This window comes from Camponotus vicinus, unplaced genomic scaffold (assembly GCF_025532165.1).
Source record: "Camponotus vicinus isolate PSW18456_S1 unplaced genomic scaffold, iyCamVici1.0 SCAF_14, whole genome shotgun sequence".
In the NCBI taxonomy this organism is placed as follows: domain Eukaryota; kingdom Metazoa; phylum Arthropoda; class Insecta; order Hymenoptera; family Formicidae; genus Camponotus; species Camponotus vicinus.
Window position 1 is genome coordinate 13,212,096 of NW_028141950.1, and position 20,429 is coordinate 13,232,524.

Consider the following 20,429-nt stretch of genomic DNA (forward strand, 5'->3'; position numbering starts at 1 on the left):
GAAAGCTCTCGAGATGAGCTACAAGAATGTACAAAAATATATAGGATGTTCCATTTAAAAAAATTGAAGTGACCTTCACGTGACCTTCAAATGACTCTTCAAGGTCAAACCAATGATACCATCTTATGGCCCCCTCGAAACCATACAACTTTTGTCTAAAACATTTTTCTCTATCTTGCTTATTTTTCGAATTATTTGGCTGCCTAAGTTAAAATGGGTCACCCTGTATATATATATATATATATATATATATATATATATATATATATATATATATAAATACATAATTTTGTTATAACTTTTTAATTTCCGTAAATGTATAAAAGATTGTGTATTAAGATATTATTATAAATCGATCTTAAATTGACTTATTTATAGTAAGATTATTATATAGTTAATAGGTTGTTATTTTTACTTGGATATTTTATAATTTTCAATCGGAATAGACGAAATAATAAAACTTCTCTAAATTGCTATATTAGTATTATTATTATATTATTAATATTTTGTGGATTACTGAACAATTGTACGTACGCAAAAACATAAAATTTATAAAATAAACAATACTTTATGAGTTCATACAACAATTATAATATAACGTATATATTTATATATTAACATATATGTTATATAAATATTTCTCAACAAAGTATAAATCAATGTTGTCGATTATTAAATCGTGGCCATTAAATCACACATTGTATGATTAAGCACTATGAAAATAAAGACTTCAAAACTGTATAATTATTATAATTGATCACATACATTTTGAAATATAAGCTAATAAAAATAAAATAATAAAGTCAATCATAAACAAATAATTATCTTCTCGTTTTTCTTTCCATATGTTATTATGTGTGATTTTGTCTCACTTATTATTGTTATGTAGATCTCTTTTTTTTTCTTCTCGTATTGCTCGTTGCTTGGCAAATCTGAACCATTCCGCAGAGGTTATATCAAATTCGGCTTCAGTTAAACCTGAATGTACAGAACATATGACATCTGCAAATTAAATTATAACTTTATTAATAATATTAGTGCGTGCATATGTGTGTGTGTGTGTGTGTGTGTGTGTGTGTGTGTGTGTGCGCGCGCGCGGATGCACGCGCACAGGTTTGTAGTAAGAAAATCACTTTAAATAATTAATAGTAGCTAATAATAAAAAAAAATATATATATATTTTTTTTTAATTTAAGGCATAAAATTTAAGAAAACAGTTAAATAAACTTTTAAAATACTCACCACGTATAATCTTAATAAATGTTAAATTACATATTTTATAATTTGAGCAAATGCCTTTCCAAGAACAGTTTTTAGCACATGTATTACTAATTGTTCGTTCTAAGACACGATGAATGCAAATTCGTGGTGTGTTACCACCAATTTTTAAAATCAATTTTTTCTAAAATTAACAATAAGTTTATATAAATATATCATAAAAACATGTACTATTTATTCGTATCAGCTGTAAATTCATAAAAAAGAAGTAGCTAATAATATATATTGAAAAAATTTTTTGTAGAATTGAATATAATTGTAGCATAGAATAAGAATGGTTTTATGTAGAAAATAAGAAAAAAATTTATAAAAAGTTTTATAGAAAATGTTTGGATATAAATTGTTTGATTTATAGAATCAATATTAAATCTTTTGCAGTGAATGCAATTAATGGAATGAATAATATAAATATAAATCTTTTAAGAATGTAAATAATATAAATATAATATAAATAATATAACTAATATAAATAATATAATTTATAAATATTATAAAAATGGTTTACTTTTTGAAGATGATATAAATAATACAAAAACCGCATTTATATCTTTTTTTTAATGTAAATAATATAATTAATAATTTAGATCTATATATAGATTTAAATAGTTACAAATGAAAAATGATAACTTACAAATTGCGATGCAGCAATGTTATTTGAATTAATTAAATCATCAAATTCTTTTATGGATTCTATTGTTTGGATTGGCAATAATGATGTTATAATAACCATATCATTTTCTGTAAGTTCTGTATTATTATTATTTTGACAGGATTCCAATTTAGCCAATCTTTTCGATATATTTGTTAGCTCGAAATTGGTTGTAACATTTGCCCGTATAATTTTGTTTAAGCTTGCTGCAATTAAAAAGAAGCGTACAGCACGTACATATTTCATATATGATTATATAAATATTGCATAATTGACATTGATAAATAACAAATTGATAATTAACAAATTTTCAAAACATATAAAATAGATATAATAATTTATTATACTTTCTATTCGTTCCAAAATATTGTAGACATCTTTTGTTGATGGAATCTCTAAAACAGGAATATTCTCAATATTCATAACGGTAACAGATGATGACGACTTATCAGGATATAAACTTTCCTTAAATTTTGTTTTTCCATTAGAATTACATTTGTTGATATCTGCAGATTACAATAATCTGTTTTAATATCTTAAACATTTATATAATTATACATTTATACGAACAAAATTATAACATATAAACGTACTTGTATATGATGGAGAAATTTCAATTTCAGGATTTTTAGAAGTAGAAAAATGTAGATTTTTTTCGATACTGTAGGTACTAACAGATTGGCATAAGTTATCTATTTTTTCTGTATTTTCAGTATATACAGGCATAGGATTAAAAGGAGAACGATTAATATCTGTAAACAAAGTAAATCATAAAAAATAAATAACCATCTTAAATATTCAGCATACTATATGCGCAATACCACGTCAAATCAATAAGAAATGTCCTCGTATTTTTTAAATTGAACGAAGTTTTCTTTAGATGAAATGTATATAAAATAAGGAGATACGTTTTTTATTCGTTTGAAATAGGTTTTTGCAGAAATTATGAACAAAATTTTCGTAAAAAATGAAAATGTCAATTTTAAAAATTAATATCTCTGGTTATATTTGTTATATTTTATTTATAACTTTTGCAAAAAATATTTCAAACAAATAAAAAAATATGTATCTTCTTATTTTATATATATTACATATGAAAATGTTACGTTCGATTTAAAAAATACAAGATTAAAAAAAGTTTTTTGTCCGATTTGATATAGAATTATCCATATATATTTCAATTTCAAAGTAAATATACAAAACTCTTACTCTGTTTCAAATGTTTGGTTAATTTTTTGTTTTTTTCACTAGTATCATCATAATTTTCTTTGTCATTCTCTTCTTCATCATCTAAATCATCATTGTTTTCCTCATGATTTTTCTCTAACTCTTTAAAAAAATGTTTATTTTTTCTTACATTTCTTTGTCCTCGGCCAAATTTTTCATCATCAGTCGTAGTATAGTAAGCATCTGTAGCTGATTTTTGTGCAGATGCAAGTGACGCTACCAAATAATAATAATAATAATAATAATAATAATAATAATAATAGTAATAGTAATAGTAATAGTAATAGTAATAGTAATAGTAATAGTAATAGTAATAGTAATAGTAATAGTAATAGTAATAGTAATAGTAATAGTAATAGTAATAGTAATAGTAATAGTAATAGTAATAGTAATAGTAATAGTAATAGTAATAGTAATAGTAATAGTAATAGTAATAGTAATAGTAATAGTAATAGTAATAGTAATAGTAATAGTAATAGTAATAGTAATAGTAATAGTAATAGTAATAGTAATAGTAATAGTAATAGTAATAGTAATAGTAATAGTAATAGTAATAGTAATAGTAATAGTAATAGTAATAGTAATAGTAATAGTAATAGTAATAGTAATAGTAATAGTAATAGTAATAGTAATAGTAATAGTAATAGTAATAGTAATAGTAATAGTAATAGTAATAGTAATAGTAATAGTAATAGTAATAGTAATAGTAATAGTAATAGTAATAGTAATAGTAATAGTAATAGTAATAGTAATAGTAATAGTAATAGTAATAGTAATAGTAATAGTAATAGTAATAGTAATAGTAATAGTAATAGTAATAGTAATAGTAATAGTAATAGTAATAGTAATAGTAATAGTAATAGTAATAGTAATAGTAATAGTAATAGTAATAGTAATAGTAATAGTAATAGTAATAGTAATAGTAATAGTAATAGTAATAGTAATAGTAATAGTAATAGTAATAGTAATAGTAATAGTAATAGTAATAGTAATAGTAATAGTAATAGTAATAGTAATAGTAATAGTAATAGTAATAGTAATAGTAATAGTAATAGTAATAGTAATAGTAATAGTAATAGTAATAGTAATAGTAATAGTAATAGTAATAGTAATAGTAATAGTAATAGTAATAGTAATAGTAATAGTAATAGTAATAGTAATAGTAATAGTAATAGTAATAGTAATAGTAATAGTAATAGTAATAGTAATAGTAATAGTAATAGTAATAGTAATAGTAATAGTAATAGTAATAGTAATAGTAATAGTAATAGTAATAGTAATAGTAATAGTAATAGTAATAGTAATAGTAATAGTAATAGTAATAGTAATAGTAATAGTAATAGTAATAGTAATAGTAATAGTAATAGTAATAGTAATAGTAATAGTAATAGTAATAGTAATAGTAATAGTAATAGTAATAGTAATAGTAATAGTAATAGTAATAGTAATAGTAATAGTAATAGTAATAGTAATAGTAATAGTAATAGTAATAGTAATAGTAATAGTAATAGTAATAGTAATAGTAATAGTAATAGTAATAGTAATAGTAATAGTAATAGTAATAGTAATAGTAATAGTAATAGTAATAGTAATAGTAATAGTAATAGTAATAGTAATAGTAATAGTAATAGTAATAGTAATAGTAATAGTAATAGTAATAGTAATAGTAATAGTAATAGTAATAGTAATAGTAATAGTAATAGTAATAGTAATAGTAATAGTAATAGTAATAGTAATAGTAATAGTAATAGTAATAGTAATAGTAATAGTAATAGTAATAGTAATAGTAATAGTAATAGTAATAGTAATAGTAATAGTAATAGTAATAGTAATAGTAATAGTAATAGTAATAGTAATAGTAATAGTAATAGTAATAGTAATAGTAATAGTAATAGTAATAGTAATAGTAATAGTAATAGTAATAGTAATAGTAATAGTAATAGTAATAGTAATAGTAATAGTAATAGTAATAGTAATAGTAATAGTAATAGTAATAGTAATAGTAATAGTAATAGTAATAGTAATAGTAATAGTAATAGTAATAGTAATAGTAATAGTAATAGTAATAGTAATAGTAATAGTAATAGTAATAGTAATAGTAATAGTAATAGTAATAGTAATAGTAATAGTAATAGTAATAGTAATAGTAATAGTAATAGTAATAGTAATAGTAATAGTAATAGTAATAGTAATAGTAATAGTAATAGTAATAGTAATAGTAATAGTAATAGTAATAGTAATAGTAATAGTAATAGTAATAGTAATAGTAATAGTAATAGTAATAGTAATAGTAATAGTAATAGTAATAGTAATAGTAATAGTAATAGTAATAGTAATAGTAATAGTAATAGTAATAGTAATAGTAATAGTAATAGTAATAGTAATAGTAATAGTAATAGTAATAGTAATAGTAATAGTAATAGTAATAGTAATAGTAATAATAATAGTAATAATAATAATAATAATAATAATAATAATAATAATAATAATAATAATGTGTGTGTGTGTGTGTGTGTGTGTATGTGTGTATTTAATGTTAAAAGAAAAAAAAGAGATCAATCAAAATAATGAAAATATTGGAATTATAAAATATTTTTATAAAACTATTTTATAACTAACTATTAACTAACTATTAACTTACAACAATATTTGGTCACCATAATGTGAAAAGTTGACCATGATTTCTTATCCGGTTCAGTTCGATTTTCAATTAGCGAACTGATATTTTTTGTGTTAGGCCACCAACAAATAAAATCATCTTCTTCATCTCCTTGTTGAATCCAATTTGTTGGAACCTCCGAGAAGGATTCATCACTTAAAAATTGTACAACTGCGTACAATTTTTTTTCGGACATTTTTTCTGAAAAAAAAATATATATATACATATATTACAGATTTACACAGTATAATGACTCAGCACAATATATAATCCATATAAATGCCCTCACAAGAAACACTATGAATTTTTGATAGTATAAACTCGCAATGTTAAATATTGTACAATATTTTTAATAAAGATAAAAGTACACTTCTTAAATTTGTAGTAATTTGCAGAACAATATACTATAGAATAATTAAAATTACTGTGAAACTTGATAGATTATTTTATGAAAAGCAGAAAATGAATAGCACAAACAAATACTTATAATCGCCTTAATAATCTAAGCTACAGGTATAACATTCAAAATATATCCAATTAAAACAACTTCAATTAAAATCAGATCTACATAACAATCATATAAAAATTAATCCTAAAAAGTATCGTCGGATCATTCTTTAAAATAACACACTGAAATATTGTTTCTAATTTAATTAAGTCCGTTAAAAGAACACAAAATCATCGCAAGACGAGAATAACGAGAATCAAAATAATAATTATTATTATTATGTGCGTGCATGCAAAAGTGGAATTATAACGAATGTGTTCTGCAACTCAAGATGTTTTAATTTCAAACATTTTGTTTTTATATTTGTTGCCGGCAATTTTTCAATATTAAACGGACTTGTTTCCGTAAAAATTTGTATGCCCAGTAATTCTTTAGAATCACATGGAATACTAAAAATGGTTCGGTAAGTAAAATTCGCTTTACATTTATATATGGAACATCATTATCCAAAATTATTTCTAAAATAAAAGCTAAAGAATTGTCGTTCAACAAACAACAATTTTCATTTTCTTTTGTGAAAATATTGAAGCCATTAAATTCTAAATAAGATATATCATTACTATCTTTAACTGTTTTTTTTAAATGAATAATAGGATATGATTTTGAATAACATTTTTCGGGTGGAAGTCGGTTTAATTCGAAAATTCGGTTAGAATATTCCTCTAATGGTTTGCCACAATTTTTTATTCGTTTTTTAATCTATTGCATGTAATTTTCAAATTTAAAACAGCTGAAAGCGTCTAAACACCCTAAAGTTTTAACATCATTTGCAAGATGTTCTAAATTGTGAACATTATGTGAAAGATATTCAAGTCCAAAAGCATTTTTGTAATTTGAAATAAACCAGATTATCAAAGAATGTGCGAAATCATTAAGAACTAAACATCGTTCTGGATCTGCAAATATACGAATAGCTACACTTAATGATAAAAAATGATTATAATAATCATGAGACAAAAAGGGCTTTAATAAAATTAAACCTAAATAAAGCAAAAAAAGGCGAACTTCCGTAGCTTTCCAACTGTCAATATATAATAAACTTCTTGGTAATCTTGAAAATTCTTTAATTATAAATTTTCTTGTGTCGAGTAAGTGTTTGTCGATGGAATCAATTGCAGCATTAGATAATCTTATACCTTTCCTACCCCTGACATAAAATTGTAATAAACGTCTTGAACCCAAACAAACAAGATGCATGTAATCGAGAGGAATTTGTGAAATCATATCTATAGGAAGATTTTCTAAAATTGAATCACCTATATGATGCTCATCTTGATTACGACTACGAAATGATTCGTTTGTTCTTAATGTAGAATTAATTTCTGGGAATATAACTCGATTACATACGAAATCACCTTCTTGTGTACATTTTGAACATGAAAAATAACCTGTGTGACCCTTCGTACAAGTAATTAATGATTTTGCAGGAGCATCGCATAATATTGCATTTAATAAGATTTTACAATGGAAATCATTATCTAATAATACACCTTCTCGAAGAACAATTTGTGCTTCATTAACAAAAGGACGGAGAAAATTATTCACATTTTTCGGTTTTGACATTCCGTGAAACATACCAACTGTAAAAGGCTCGGTATAAAGGTCATTAATTTCAATTGATGCAAGAATAGGCCAAAATTGGCTACTTGAGCTTTTACTCAATGGTAAGCCATCGATATTAATATTTATTTTCACTTCACGAGGCATGGTTCTACAATATTTTAATATAGAACGTTTTATTCCTGAAGCCAATCCAAAATGAATGTATCTTCCACCACTAAGAGAAGATATATTTTGAAAAGTATTATGTGGTGTTTTCATTAAAGTTCTACATGTTTGAGGTAAATCATCATGACCATGTTTCCGCAGAATTAGAAGAAGTTTATCTACAGTACCTTGAGGAATACAACATTTAGAAACTAACATTTGCAAATCTTCTTGTAAACTAAAATTTTGTTCCTGTTCTGAGGAGATCTCATTATTAAAATCGATTGATTCGGTAGGAAAATTAGATAATAAAGAATCGTTTTGATTTAATGCAACTGGAATGTCAAAATTGTTACATATTGAAGAATTATGATTATCCATTGACAAATTTGAGATATTATTGGATGAATCTAAAATGTTATCATTAAGAAAAGTATTGGTACAAGTTTCATTGGAAAATTTCGTAATCTCTGAATTAGAGTCATTGCAGATCATTTCTACATTAGAATTAGTTTTAAAACGTTTTTTGGAAACATTTGATGTAGTTGCCTTCTCTAATTGAGAAATATGAAGTGAAATTAATTGGTTTTTACGCCTTTTTGATAAATGATGATATGTTTTCGGCATTTTGATAACTGAATCTCAATTATTAAAATCAGAACAATAAATTTTCAAATAATTAAGCTTTAATAGTTAGCAACATGAATGATTTTGTGATAAAGTTTATAAAGTAGAGTTTAGGTAGAAAGAATCAATATAAGAGAATATATATAAATAGACAAATACATAAAGAACAAGTATGAACATATAAGGACAAGAATTTAATAAAAACTGATGAATTAACTTTTCTGATAAATTAATCACTATTTTTAATATCATCTATATCTATTTTAATATCTTCTATATCTATTTTATATCATAAGAATCAAAATTATATGCAAATATCAATTAGTAAATAAAATGAATAATAATTTTACGTAAAAATAACCATCTAATTATAAACAAAGAAATGAACAAATAATGTGCGAACAAACATCAAGAATTAAATAAACTAGACATAAATGTACATGCAAACTTAAAATAACTTAAAATAAGCAACTTTAAAATGTTGGTATAATTAATGATGAGCTACTGTAACATTATAAATATGAAAATCAAATGGAAATTTTGAATACTGATGCTTTGATGAAACTTCCTAAATATCTAAGGAATAAAATATTATTGGTTAAATTTAATTATAATAAAAACATATGTGTGAATATTGATAATTATTAAATGAAACAAATAATATACATATACGCAAACTAAGTAATTTTAAGCAAATGAATGAACTGACAATGTATCACAGAACATCAATACAATGAATAATAATAAATGGATGTAGCAAAAACAAATAAACTAATATCACTGAATAATTGAGAAATTACTAATATAAAGTGAAAACATTCAAAATCTAATATTATTTGAATATTATAAAATAGCTGTTAAATAAAATATATATAAATAGTTCATAATAAAGATTAAAAACGTATAAAACTTTACTAATTAAATTAAACGCGCGTGACAACGTAATTGGAAATATTTATTTTACACGAATAAAATTTGTGTGCAAAAAATTAATTTCTGTGATCTACCATAACTTATGAAATTCTGTAGTATTGTAATGCTTTCGATATATATCTAATGCTTTTAATATCTAATATTTATACTTTCCTTACTCCAGCTTTCTGATGAAAATCCGCTGACTAAAATCTGCTTCAGGGCAGCACGAAGAACAACAACAATCCACTAATTGCGCACTGTGTGAACGCTCGAAGAGAAAAACTCGAAGCTCGACAATAGAACGGTAGTGATCATTTGTTCTTAATCGACGCAAAAGAATGTTACGACGTTATACCACATGCGACCTTGGATTTCCTATAATCCCGTGTATTTTAAATACAGAACACTCCGCGACAATGATTCGTTCCTCGGCTCCTCGTGCGGGGTAAGAGAAACGTAGAAGTGTAGCCGTGGCGTCCTCAGTAGCTGACTTATCGGCGTTAATTTATCGATCTAATTATTGATCCCCGCAGAAAATTACACTGAGTCGATAAAGAATGTATGCGCACGATTTACCACAATAATCAGAGATATTAAGTCAGAAATAACATTAAAATAATATTAATATATAGAAAATCTAATATTTTATTTAAAATACTACATTTTCTATACATTAATATCATTTTAATGTTATTTCTGATTTAATACCTCTTATTATTGTGATAAATCGCGCACGTATATTCTTTATCGACTTAGCGTATTTTTTTGCGGGGACCGATAATTAGGTCGATAAATTAACACCGATAAGTCAGCTGCTGGTGACGCCACGGCTACACTTCTATATTCCCTTTGCTCTGCGGAAGAAGCCTATAAGAACGAATCATTATCACGAAATACATATATATAGGAAAAAATCCCGCGCATATGCGTCAATAAGTTGCGAAATTTAATTTATAGCTCTGAGTAAAATATGCAAATAAAGAAACATAAATTTCGAATATAGGGGAATGGCTGGTTTTATATATATATATGTGATTATTTTATATAACATGAACAATTTTGAATTATATAAATACTATATAATAAAGATATAACAGCTGTTATTAATCTTTTACTTCAATGTTATATAATTGTTATAATATGTACTTGCTGGGATATATAAATATAACATTATATTATATAATATTAACCATTTTGAGTTATATAAATATTAGATAATAAAGATATAACAACTGTTATTATAATTTTTTATTCCTATGTTATATAAATGTTATAATATGTGTTTGCTGGGTACAAATTCGAGAAAGAAATTATAATATTCTTAAAAAGATTAGTAATTAAACAAATAAATAAATCTAACATGAATATTTAAAAATAAATTTATTTTTAAATATGCATGTTAGATTTATTTATTTGTTTAATTACTAATCTTTTTAAGAATATTATAATTTCTTTCTCGAATTTGTATTATAATGTATATACGTTTTATTATACATACATTTTATAAAAAACAGTTGCAATTTTTTCACTATTAAATAAACATTTTCTTAACTGTCAGTTGAAATTTAACACATTTCTCAAATCATCTTATTCTTAGTTACTTTTTTAATCTGATACCATAAAAAAAAAATTATGTATGAGATATCTTAGGACGCGCTTGACAAAACTCGTACGTGACTAAAGCTGAACAGAAAAATCTTTCACCGTTTTGCAACTTTTATAATAATTATTCGTATGGTGTGCCAGTGACTATGCGAATGGCTGTGCCAATGGCTGTGCGAATGTATGTATAAGTATGCGAATGAGTGTGTGTGTGTGTGTGTGTTTGCGCGTGCTTACGTGCGTGCGCGCGCGCGCGTACAAATGAGTATACGTATGTGTGTACATGTGGGTGCACGTGTGGGTGTATGCGTACATCCACATGCACACCCATTTACACACTCATTCGCATACCCATTCACACACCCACACGCACACTCACACACACACATACACGCACACAGAGTGTCCCATAAAGATGGTGCTCGAGAGCTCATGAGCAGGTAGAGGACAGTAAATTAAATAGAAAAGTCCTTTATTATGTCGTAATTTTAGCAATAATTTGAAATATTAATTAAGAAAAACTGGTTAATGAACGCACATTTTGCGCAATTCTTAAGATTATAAGATATATACTCCAGGTATGCCAACGGTTAGAATCCACGGCAATAAAAAGACGAAAATACTTACAGCTAAAATACATTCTTCATATTATACACATATTTTCTTTATTTTATGATAGCTATTATTATTATTTCGATAACATTATAAAATAATTTATATATAATTATATATTTTATAAAATGTTTATTTTTTATGCGATAAATCTTCTGTTTTCTCCTTCTTAAGCGTACGATTAATATTTAGTAATGATGCCAATGGCATATGTCCCTCTAATTTTGTAATATCTGTTAAACTTTGTACTAAGAAATACGGCAAATTAACTGTAAAAATTATTACATCGTTATTATAAAAATTAAATATATATGTATATATATACAGGATGTTTCAGACCACCCGTCCACCGCTTTTCTTTCAAAAACTAAGCATTTTTGAGAAAAACGTTTTAGACAAAAATTGTATGGTTTTGAGGGGAACATAAGATGGTGTCACTTGTTACACCCTCAATAGTCGTTTGAAGGTCCGTAAAAGTCACTTTTAATTTCTTAAATGAGACTCCCTACTTTTCATTGCATATTCTTGTAGTTTATCTCAAGAGCTTTCCAAAACACTATAATTAAATATTTTTTCATTAAGTACTTTTCGAGTTATGAGGCTTGAAATAATTTCTTAATTTTACATAAATTATAAAATATCTAATAAAATATTCATTTTTCGATTATCTTACCTTGACACTTTTATGTACAAAATAATGTGAGGAATCAATTGGTGTAAAGAAAAAACATAATTGTCTCGAAGAAAAAATATGTAATTGTTAATTGCAAATTGAAAAATGAATACTTTATTAGATATTTTATAATTTATGTAAAATTAAGAAATTATTTCAAACCTCATAACTCGAAAAGTACTTAATGAAAAAATATTTAATTATAGTGTTTTGGAAAGCTCTTGAGATAAGCTACAAGAATATGTAATGAAAAGTAAGGAGTCCCATTTAAGAAATTGAAAGTGACTTTTACGGATCTTCAAACGACTATTGAGGGTGTAACCAATGACACCATCTTATGTTCCCCTCAAAACCATACAATTTTTGTCTAAAACGTTTTTTTCAAAAATGCTTAGTTTTTGAAAGAAAAGTGGTGGACGGGTGGTCTGAAACACCCTGTATATCTAATTGTAAGCATGAAAAAAATATTATAAACATGTAAATAGATATAAATATATACATGTATATAAATACATATAAATATTTATATAATGTTCTTTCTTTCTTATATGCTTCCAATTTAAGTAAAAACAAAGGAATAATGAAAAAATAAAAAATGTCTTTTGCTGTCATTTTTTTTAGTAATGACAAAATTATAATTAATTACTCTTTGTATTTATTAATTAAATTTATAATGAATTAAATTTATAATTTAATACATTTTACTTAATCACACATAAACAATTTTTTTTCTAACTTTTTATAAGAAAAAGCAATATGAATATCATTCTTCTAATTATTTTTCAATCATCCTTTTTATTATTTTCTTTTTCATATATATAAACAAGAGATTATGAATGAGATTGTGAATGAAAAAAATAGATAAATATATATTGTAATCTGTTTATATATATAATTATATATAAACTTTTTTTGGGACTACTTTATTAATATTAAATTTATGATTAAGAAAGAAATTACATATAAAATTACAATAACTCATAAATGATTACTCTAAATAATTATTATTCTATCGTCTTATCGCACATTATTGAATTTATCATAAAATTCTTTATAAATTCATTTTAAAATAGATGTGTACTATCTCAAACAAAATAAAACTGATATTAAATATATTCCAGAGACAAAAGTTCAAAAAATGTCGGATCAAATCATTAAATATCTTTTAAAGTGAAACAATTTTTATCCAAATAGTTTTTCTTCAACTTACTTTATTTAAAAGAATAATCGTAATAATATTTAAATCAAAAAAGCTGTATTTATATATATATATATATGTGTGTGTGTGTGTGTGTGTGTGTGTGTGTGTGTATGCATGCACGTAAGTAATATGTACGGGCATACATGCATGCGTGCATGCATACATGTGTACATGTGTACATATGTGTTTGTATATATATTTATATATGTGTGTGTGTGTGTGTACGTATAAATCACATTTAGTTAACAAAGTTAAAAATAAGTTGAAATTCAATAATATAAATATATACATATACCTGTATTTTGCATTACACCAATTATTTTAACTTTATTTCCTTTCATCAAATTATATTCATTTGCATCAAAATTTATTATATGTACTTCCAATTTAAAACATCCATCGGTCAATGAGCCACAACCAATTGTTTTATTCAAGCTATAGTTATATGTTGCTCTAAAATTCGATTTTATATAGCCTTCTAATACTATAAAAAAAAAAAATTTATATATATATATATACACAGAATGTCCCATTTTAATTTATCACCTCGAAATACTTTTAATTCTGATTCTAGAAAATAATGTTTCAGTAAAAGTTGTTTGATTCGAAGGGAGGACATAAGATGATATCATTTATTTAACCTTGGATGACGTCAAGGTTAAGACAAAGTCACCTTGAATTTTTTAAATGAAACCCCATATTTTTCATTGTTTATTCTTATCCCGAGAATTTTCCAAAACACTATAATAAAATATTTTTATATTAAGAACTTTCCAAATTTTATGAAGCTTGATATAATTTCTTAATTTTACATAAACTATAAAATATCTAGTAAAATATTCATTTTTTGATTATCTTACCTCAATACTTTTATCAAAATAATAAAAGGAATCGGTGTAAAAAAAACAACTGTTTTTACACCAATTAATTCCTCTCATTATTTTGAGCATAAAACTATTGAGGTAAGATAATCGAAAAATGAATTACAAAATATTTTATAGTTTATGCAAAATTAAATTATTTCAAGTCTTATAACGAAAGTACTTAATAAAAAAATACTTTATTATAGTATTTTGGAAAACTCTCAAGATAAGCTATAAGGATATGTAAAATATGAAAAATACGGTGTTCCATTTGAAAAATTCAAGGTAACCTTGTCCTGAAGATGCCACCCAAGATCAAACTAATGACATCATCTTATATCCCCCTTCGAATCAAATAACTTTTATCTGAAACATTATTTTCTAGAATCACAAATAAAAAAGTTTTTGAGAGTGATAAATTAAAATGAGACATCCTATATACACAAATAATATGAAACTACGTATATATAAACAACATAAAACTTACTGACACGTTCCGACGTATTCATAGCATCACAAAATTTAATACATTCCAGTTGCGTGTCAGATAAAATTGGATTATATTTACCTAAATTTGAAACAATAGTATTAGATTGTATTTGTAATTCATAAGGCACATTGCCATTGTTAAAACAAGCCATTTTAGGCATTCGAGCTTGCACGCCGTCTAAATGAATAATCTGTCGTATAACAAAATTTAATTAGAAATATATACAAATACACATATTAGTTTATATACAGGGTGTCCCATTTTAATTGTTCCAGGCAAATATCTCGAAAAATATAAAAGACACGGAAAAATGTTTCAAACAAAAGTTGTTTGGCTCGAAGGGAGACAGATGATGAACATATGTACTTGACCTTGAGTGACCTATTGAAGGTCAGGTCAAGGTCATCGATGTTTTTTTAAATGGAACCCCCTACTTTTTATTACATATTCTTGCAGTTTATCTCGAGAGCTTTCCAAAACACTATAATAAAGTATTTCTTTATTGAGTACTTTTCGAGTTATGAGGCTTGAAATAATATCTTAATTTTACATAAACCATAAAATATCTAGTAAAATATTTATTTCTTGATTATCTTACTTTAATACTTTTATGTACAAAATAATGAGAGGAATCAATTGGTGTAAAGAAAACACATAATTGTTTCGAAGAAAAAATATGTAATTTACAATTAACAATTACATATTTTTTCTTAAAAAACAACTATGTTTTTTTTTTCAAGGTAACCTTGACCTGACCTTCAATAGGTCACTCAAGGTCAAGTACATATGTTCATCATCTGTCCCCCTTCGAGCCAAACAACTTTTGTTTGAAACATTTTTCCGTGTCTTCCATATTTTTCGAGATATTTGCCTGGAACAATTAAAATGGGACACCCTGTATAATATTAAAAATTTATTTAATAAATTTCACATACACAAATATCTCACTAATTTTCTCTTCAAATATCTGCTACTTTAAGTAATAAAAAAACATTATTTACAAATATTTCGTAATTTCAGTGGAAACAAAATAGATTTTCATAAATACAAAAAAAGCATTTCGAAGATTTGGAAATTAATTCGAATTTTTTTTAATAGAAATATCAACTATTTTATCTAAATAAATTTTTTATAATATTCTACAAAAAAATGATAGAAGCAAAATAATGAAAAATTAAATAATTTAATAATTTGAATAATTTACGAGATATTTAACATCTTAATATTTTAATTAAATATTTTACTAAATATTTAGTTTTCCGAAATATTAAAGTATTCTTGTGTATAAAACAATGAAGTAAATCAAATTGAGAATGTATATTATAAATTACATTGAAAAAGTACATTGCAAATTATATACTTTTCCTTAAAATAACTGTAAAATTTTCTTTGCACCAAGTTAATTCATCTCATTAAACACAAAACCATTATTATAAAAGTATTATTATAAGATTAACAAAAATTAAATATTTTAAGAAATATTTTTAATTTTATATAAAAATATATTGGATTAAAGAAATAAAATATCTCATAAATTATTCAATTTTTAACTTTCCTATCATAACTTTTCATACAGAATTACAAAAACTTATATAAAACAGTTACAATAGTTTCATTTAAAAACATTTTTTAAGTAAATTTGAGTTAATTTTCAAATCTCCGAAATATCTTTAACTTAGAAAAATTTTATTTTACTCATTTCATGTCTCATTTATAATTATAAAATTTCTATTTATTAAACTTTTTTTTGTTTGATAAACGTACTTTGAAAAATTTAATTTAAAAAAATTTAATCACACTTATAATTCAAACATAAAACACTGCAAATATATTTTATCAAATGATTAAATTTTGTAATTTTTTTAAATTCTATTTAATTATATATGTAATTATCTGTTATTTTAGAAGCATGATGTACACACGAGAAAAATATCTTAACATCCGAATTTATGCAGAAACATACACACGCACACACACACACACACACACACATACATTTTCTATAAATATGTGGAAAATGCTTATATATTCCAATATGTACATAAATTCACATGTTCAATCATTCCTGTACAGTTGCATTCAACTTTTCTTATGTGAAAAGAAAATAAAAATCAAAAATAACTTACATAATTCAATTTTATATGAGGTAATATATAATCAATATCGTCATTCCAGACGATAATTTGTACACGTTTTCCATGACCATTATTTATATAAAACTTGAATATTCTATATTGCTTATCGCCAACATCTCGTGGAGTGTCTATTCCATCCACAAATCCTATTATTTCGCTATAACAATAATATGCAAATTAAAAAATGCTGTATGCATAATTATAAATAATTTTCAAGTTACATATGTTCCAACAATTACATATAAATAAAAATAAAAATGTATATATATATATGTGTGTGTGTATACTAAACTTTAGCAAAAAAATAAGAAAAAATACATCTCAAAAACATGAATATTTTTTCAATGAATCAATTCGTCGATTCAAAAATTAACATTAATCTATTAGATAAAATTATTTTTTAAAATTCATTACTTCAAAAATAATTCATACAACAAAGAAATTTTTATAATATAGTATATAAATATAGTATATAAAAAATGAAAAATTAGAAACATACAATTAGAAAAAATACAAAATCACATGTTTGTGTGTATAAATTCTATTTTAATAATTCATTTGTTATTATATTTCAACTTAGCGTATATAATTAAATTTTATTTCAAATTATTATTAAAAAAGTAATTAAAAAAGTTTATAAACGTTTATAAAATAAATAAAAAATAAATAACAAAACATAGAAACGAAGAATATAACAATTACGAAAAAATTGATTTTTTTTACACCTAATTATAGAACAGTTTATAATATAAAATATGTTGAACTAATAATAAAAATGAAATATAAAATCAATAATGGAAAAAATTTGTAACAATTTAAATTTTAATTAGGAAAATCGATATAAAATTCAAGTACTTACACGGTCGAATCATTAATTTGAATATCATCTAACATTTCATTAGAAGACAAAACTTCCATTCCATCCAATTGTTCAAATTCAGATAATCTATCTACTTCTTCATCCATTCTTTCAGATTCCTTTTGATTCGACATATCGCTTCTACTAATGATTTCTTTTTCTAAATTATACTACTCATAAAATTTCGAAAATATTAACATTAAAAAATATTGTACCTCAAATTAATGAAAATAAAAAAAACAGAAAGAGAAAAAGTTACAAATGATAATTACGAAAAAAAATAATATATAGCATGCAATTTAATGAAGAATAAATAATATGTAATTTAAATAAAAATTATAATAAAAAAATTTATAACAATATCACTAAAATTCACACATAACAAATGTAATTCTTATATATTAGATAAAAGAACAAATGTAATTCTCATATTTTAGATAAAAAAAGAATACAAGTTGAATAGATTTCTTATAAGTTGCTTATTTCTATATATATATATATATATATATATATATATATATATATATATATATATATATATATATAAATGTACAATTACATGTGAACTATATTATATATGTAAATTTTTGTGACATTCTTATAAATTTTCTTTATTAAATCACACATTATTTATTCTTCATTAAATTACATACTATATATTAATTTTATTCTTGACCAGTTGAAATTTGGAATACACACATCATTTCTCAAATCATCTTATTTTTGCTTACTTTTCGAATCGTTTATCTCTCCAACTTATATTATATTCTTTTATAATTTATTTTTACACATATATATATATATATATATATATATATATATATATATATATAAATATATATATATATAAATCGTTTCTTTGTTTGTAATATACATAAAAATAAATTATAAAAGAATATAATATAAGTTGGAGAGATAAACGATTCGAAAAGTAAGCAAAAATAAGATGATTTGAGAAATGATGTGTGTATTCCAAATTTCAACTGGTCAAGAATAAAATTAATATGTAGTATGTAATTTAATGAAGAATAAATAATGTGTGGTTTAATAAAGATAAGATATATATATGTATATATACATATATATATATATATATATACATATATATATATATATATATATATATATATATATATATATAAATCGTTTCTTTCTTTGTAATATACGTAAAAATAAATTATAAAAGAATATAATATAAGTTGAAGAGATAAACGATTCGAAAAGTAAGCAAAAATAAGATGATTTGAGAAATGATATGTGTATTCCAAATTTCAACTGGTCAAGAATAAAATTAATATATAGTATGTAATTTAATGAATAAATAATGTTTGGTTTAATAAAGATAAGAAAATTTATAAGAATGTCACAAAATTTTACATATATAATATAGTTCACATGTAATTGTACATTAATCTTAAAGTTATACAATAAATAAAAATAAATATAATTTATAAAATTTTACCTGTGTAATTATACAAGTAACGTAAATATGTTAAAAGAATATAAATATATGTGAAATGTGTTATAAATCAAACGTAAACAATCATTATGAAATAATTATTTTAAAAAAAGAATTTATTACCTTTTATATATAAAGTTGAATCTTTCTCAACTCTCTCTTACGTGTCTCGCAAACTTCTAATAAAAATCATTAACAAATCGTCTATCAATTATTTATGTTTATTTACATAGCAAATTATTAATCGCATAGCAACATTATAATATAGTGAAATTTGCAATAAAATATGTCACATAAATCGACTGCGATAAATCGATTAACATACCGTACACTATGAAATTATTTATTTTTATTTTATAAACATATACAAGGGGTGACTTATTATTATGATCTAAATTGTTTTTCTGTTATATGTAAGTTTGCAAAAAAATATTCTTAACGAAAGTTTTCTTTATTAATGTAAAGAAATCTAACAAATTAAAATTATCAAATAAACAATATTATATGAAATATTTCATTTGTTATTTTGAAAATTTATTTGTTTATTACAGAAAAAAATGTTTATTATTCATTAACTACTTAATAGATGCAATTTTAAAAAATGCATTACAGATGATGAACTAATTGAATCTATCTACTCTATCTTCTCTATCTACTCTATATCTTCAATCAACTCTTAAAAAATAATTAATAAAAATAAGTTAAACAATAATACCATTTTCTTACTTGTAAGACATAAATTAAAAAATAAAAAATAAATTAGTTATAGTATAATATGTATATATATGTATACTATATACATATTTATACTTAAATAAAGTATATAAAAATTTGTAATAAAACTTATCTTTAGAAATGTTCATGATTTTATCTAATATTTTTCCAATATTTTCCGGAAAATCCATAACATTTAGAGTTAATTAAGAAAATTGAGAAAAGGAAACATGGAAATAAGTAACTGAAAA

The 20,429-nt window shown here is 23.2% G+C and overlaps 2 protein-coding genes across 6 annotated transcripts; both read right to left on the reverse strand.

Moving 5' to 3' along the window:
- Nucleotides 1-474: 474 nt before the first annotated feature.
- Nucleotides 475-10,155, reverse strand: LOC145965233 (uncharacterized). Of its 2 annotated transcripts, XM_083088630.1 has the most exons (8): nt 9,747-10,155; nt 5,796-6,014; nt 3,137-3,370; nt 2,521-2,679; nt 2,275-2,433; nt 1,910-2,133; nt 1,243-1,402; nt 475-1,002 (listed from the first exon to the last, which is right to left on the reverse strand). In XM_083088630.1, the coding sequence occupies exons 2-8, from the start codon at nt 6,007-6,009 to the stop codon at nt 869-871; spliced, it is 1,284 nt and encodes a 427-aa protein (XP_082944756.1). In that variant the 5' UTR covers nt 6,010-6,014; nt 9,747-10,155; the 3' UTR covers nt 475-868. The 2 variants fall into 2 exon arrangements, with proteins under 2 accessions (XP_082944756.1, XP_082944757.1); XM_083088631.1 differs by lacking the exon at nt 9,747-10,155 and having other exon boundaries at nt 5,812-5,973.
- A 1,689-nt stretch (nt 10,156-11,844) lies between these two features.
- Nucleotides 11,845-19,661, reverse strand: LOC145965046 (uncharacterized). Of its 4 annotated transcripts, none has more exons than XM_083088315.1 (6): nt 19,588-19,635; nt 18,006-18,149; nt 17,138-17,303; nt 15,009-15,201; nt 13,954-14,142; nt 11,845-12,053 (listed from the first exon to the last, which is right to left on the reverse strand). In XM_083088315.1, exons 2-6 carry the CDS (start codon nt 18,137-18,139, stop codon nt 11,917-11,919), a joined length of 819 nt encoding a protein of 272 aa, XP_082944441.1. In that variant the 5' UTR covers nt 18,140-18,149; nt 19,588-19,635; the 3' UTR covers nt 11,845-11,916. The 4 variants fall into 4 exon arrangements, with proteins under 4 accessions (XP_082944441.1, XP_082944443.1, XP_082944440.1 ...); XM_083088317.1 differs by having other exon boundaries at nt 18,006-18,146; nt 19,588-19,634; XM_083088314.1 differs by having other exon boundaries at nt 11,846-12,053; nt 18,006-18,175; nt 19,588-19,661.
- Between the last annotated feature and the right edge of the window lie 768 nt (nt 19,662-20,429).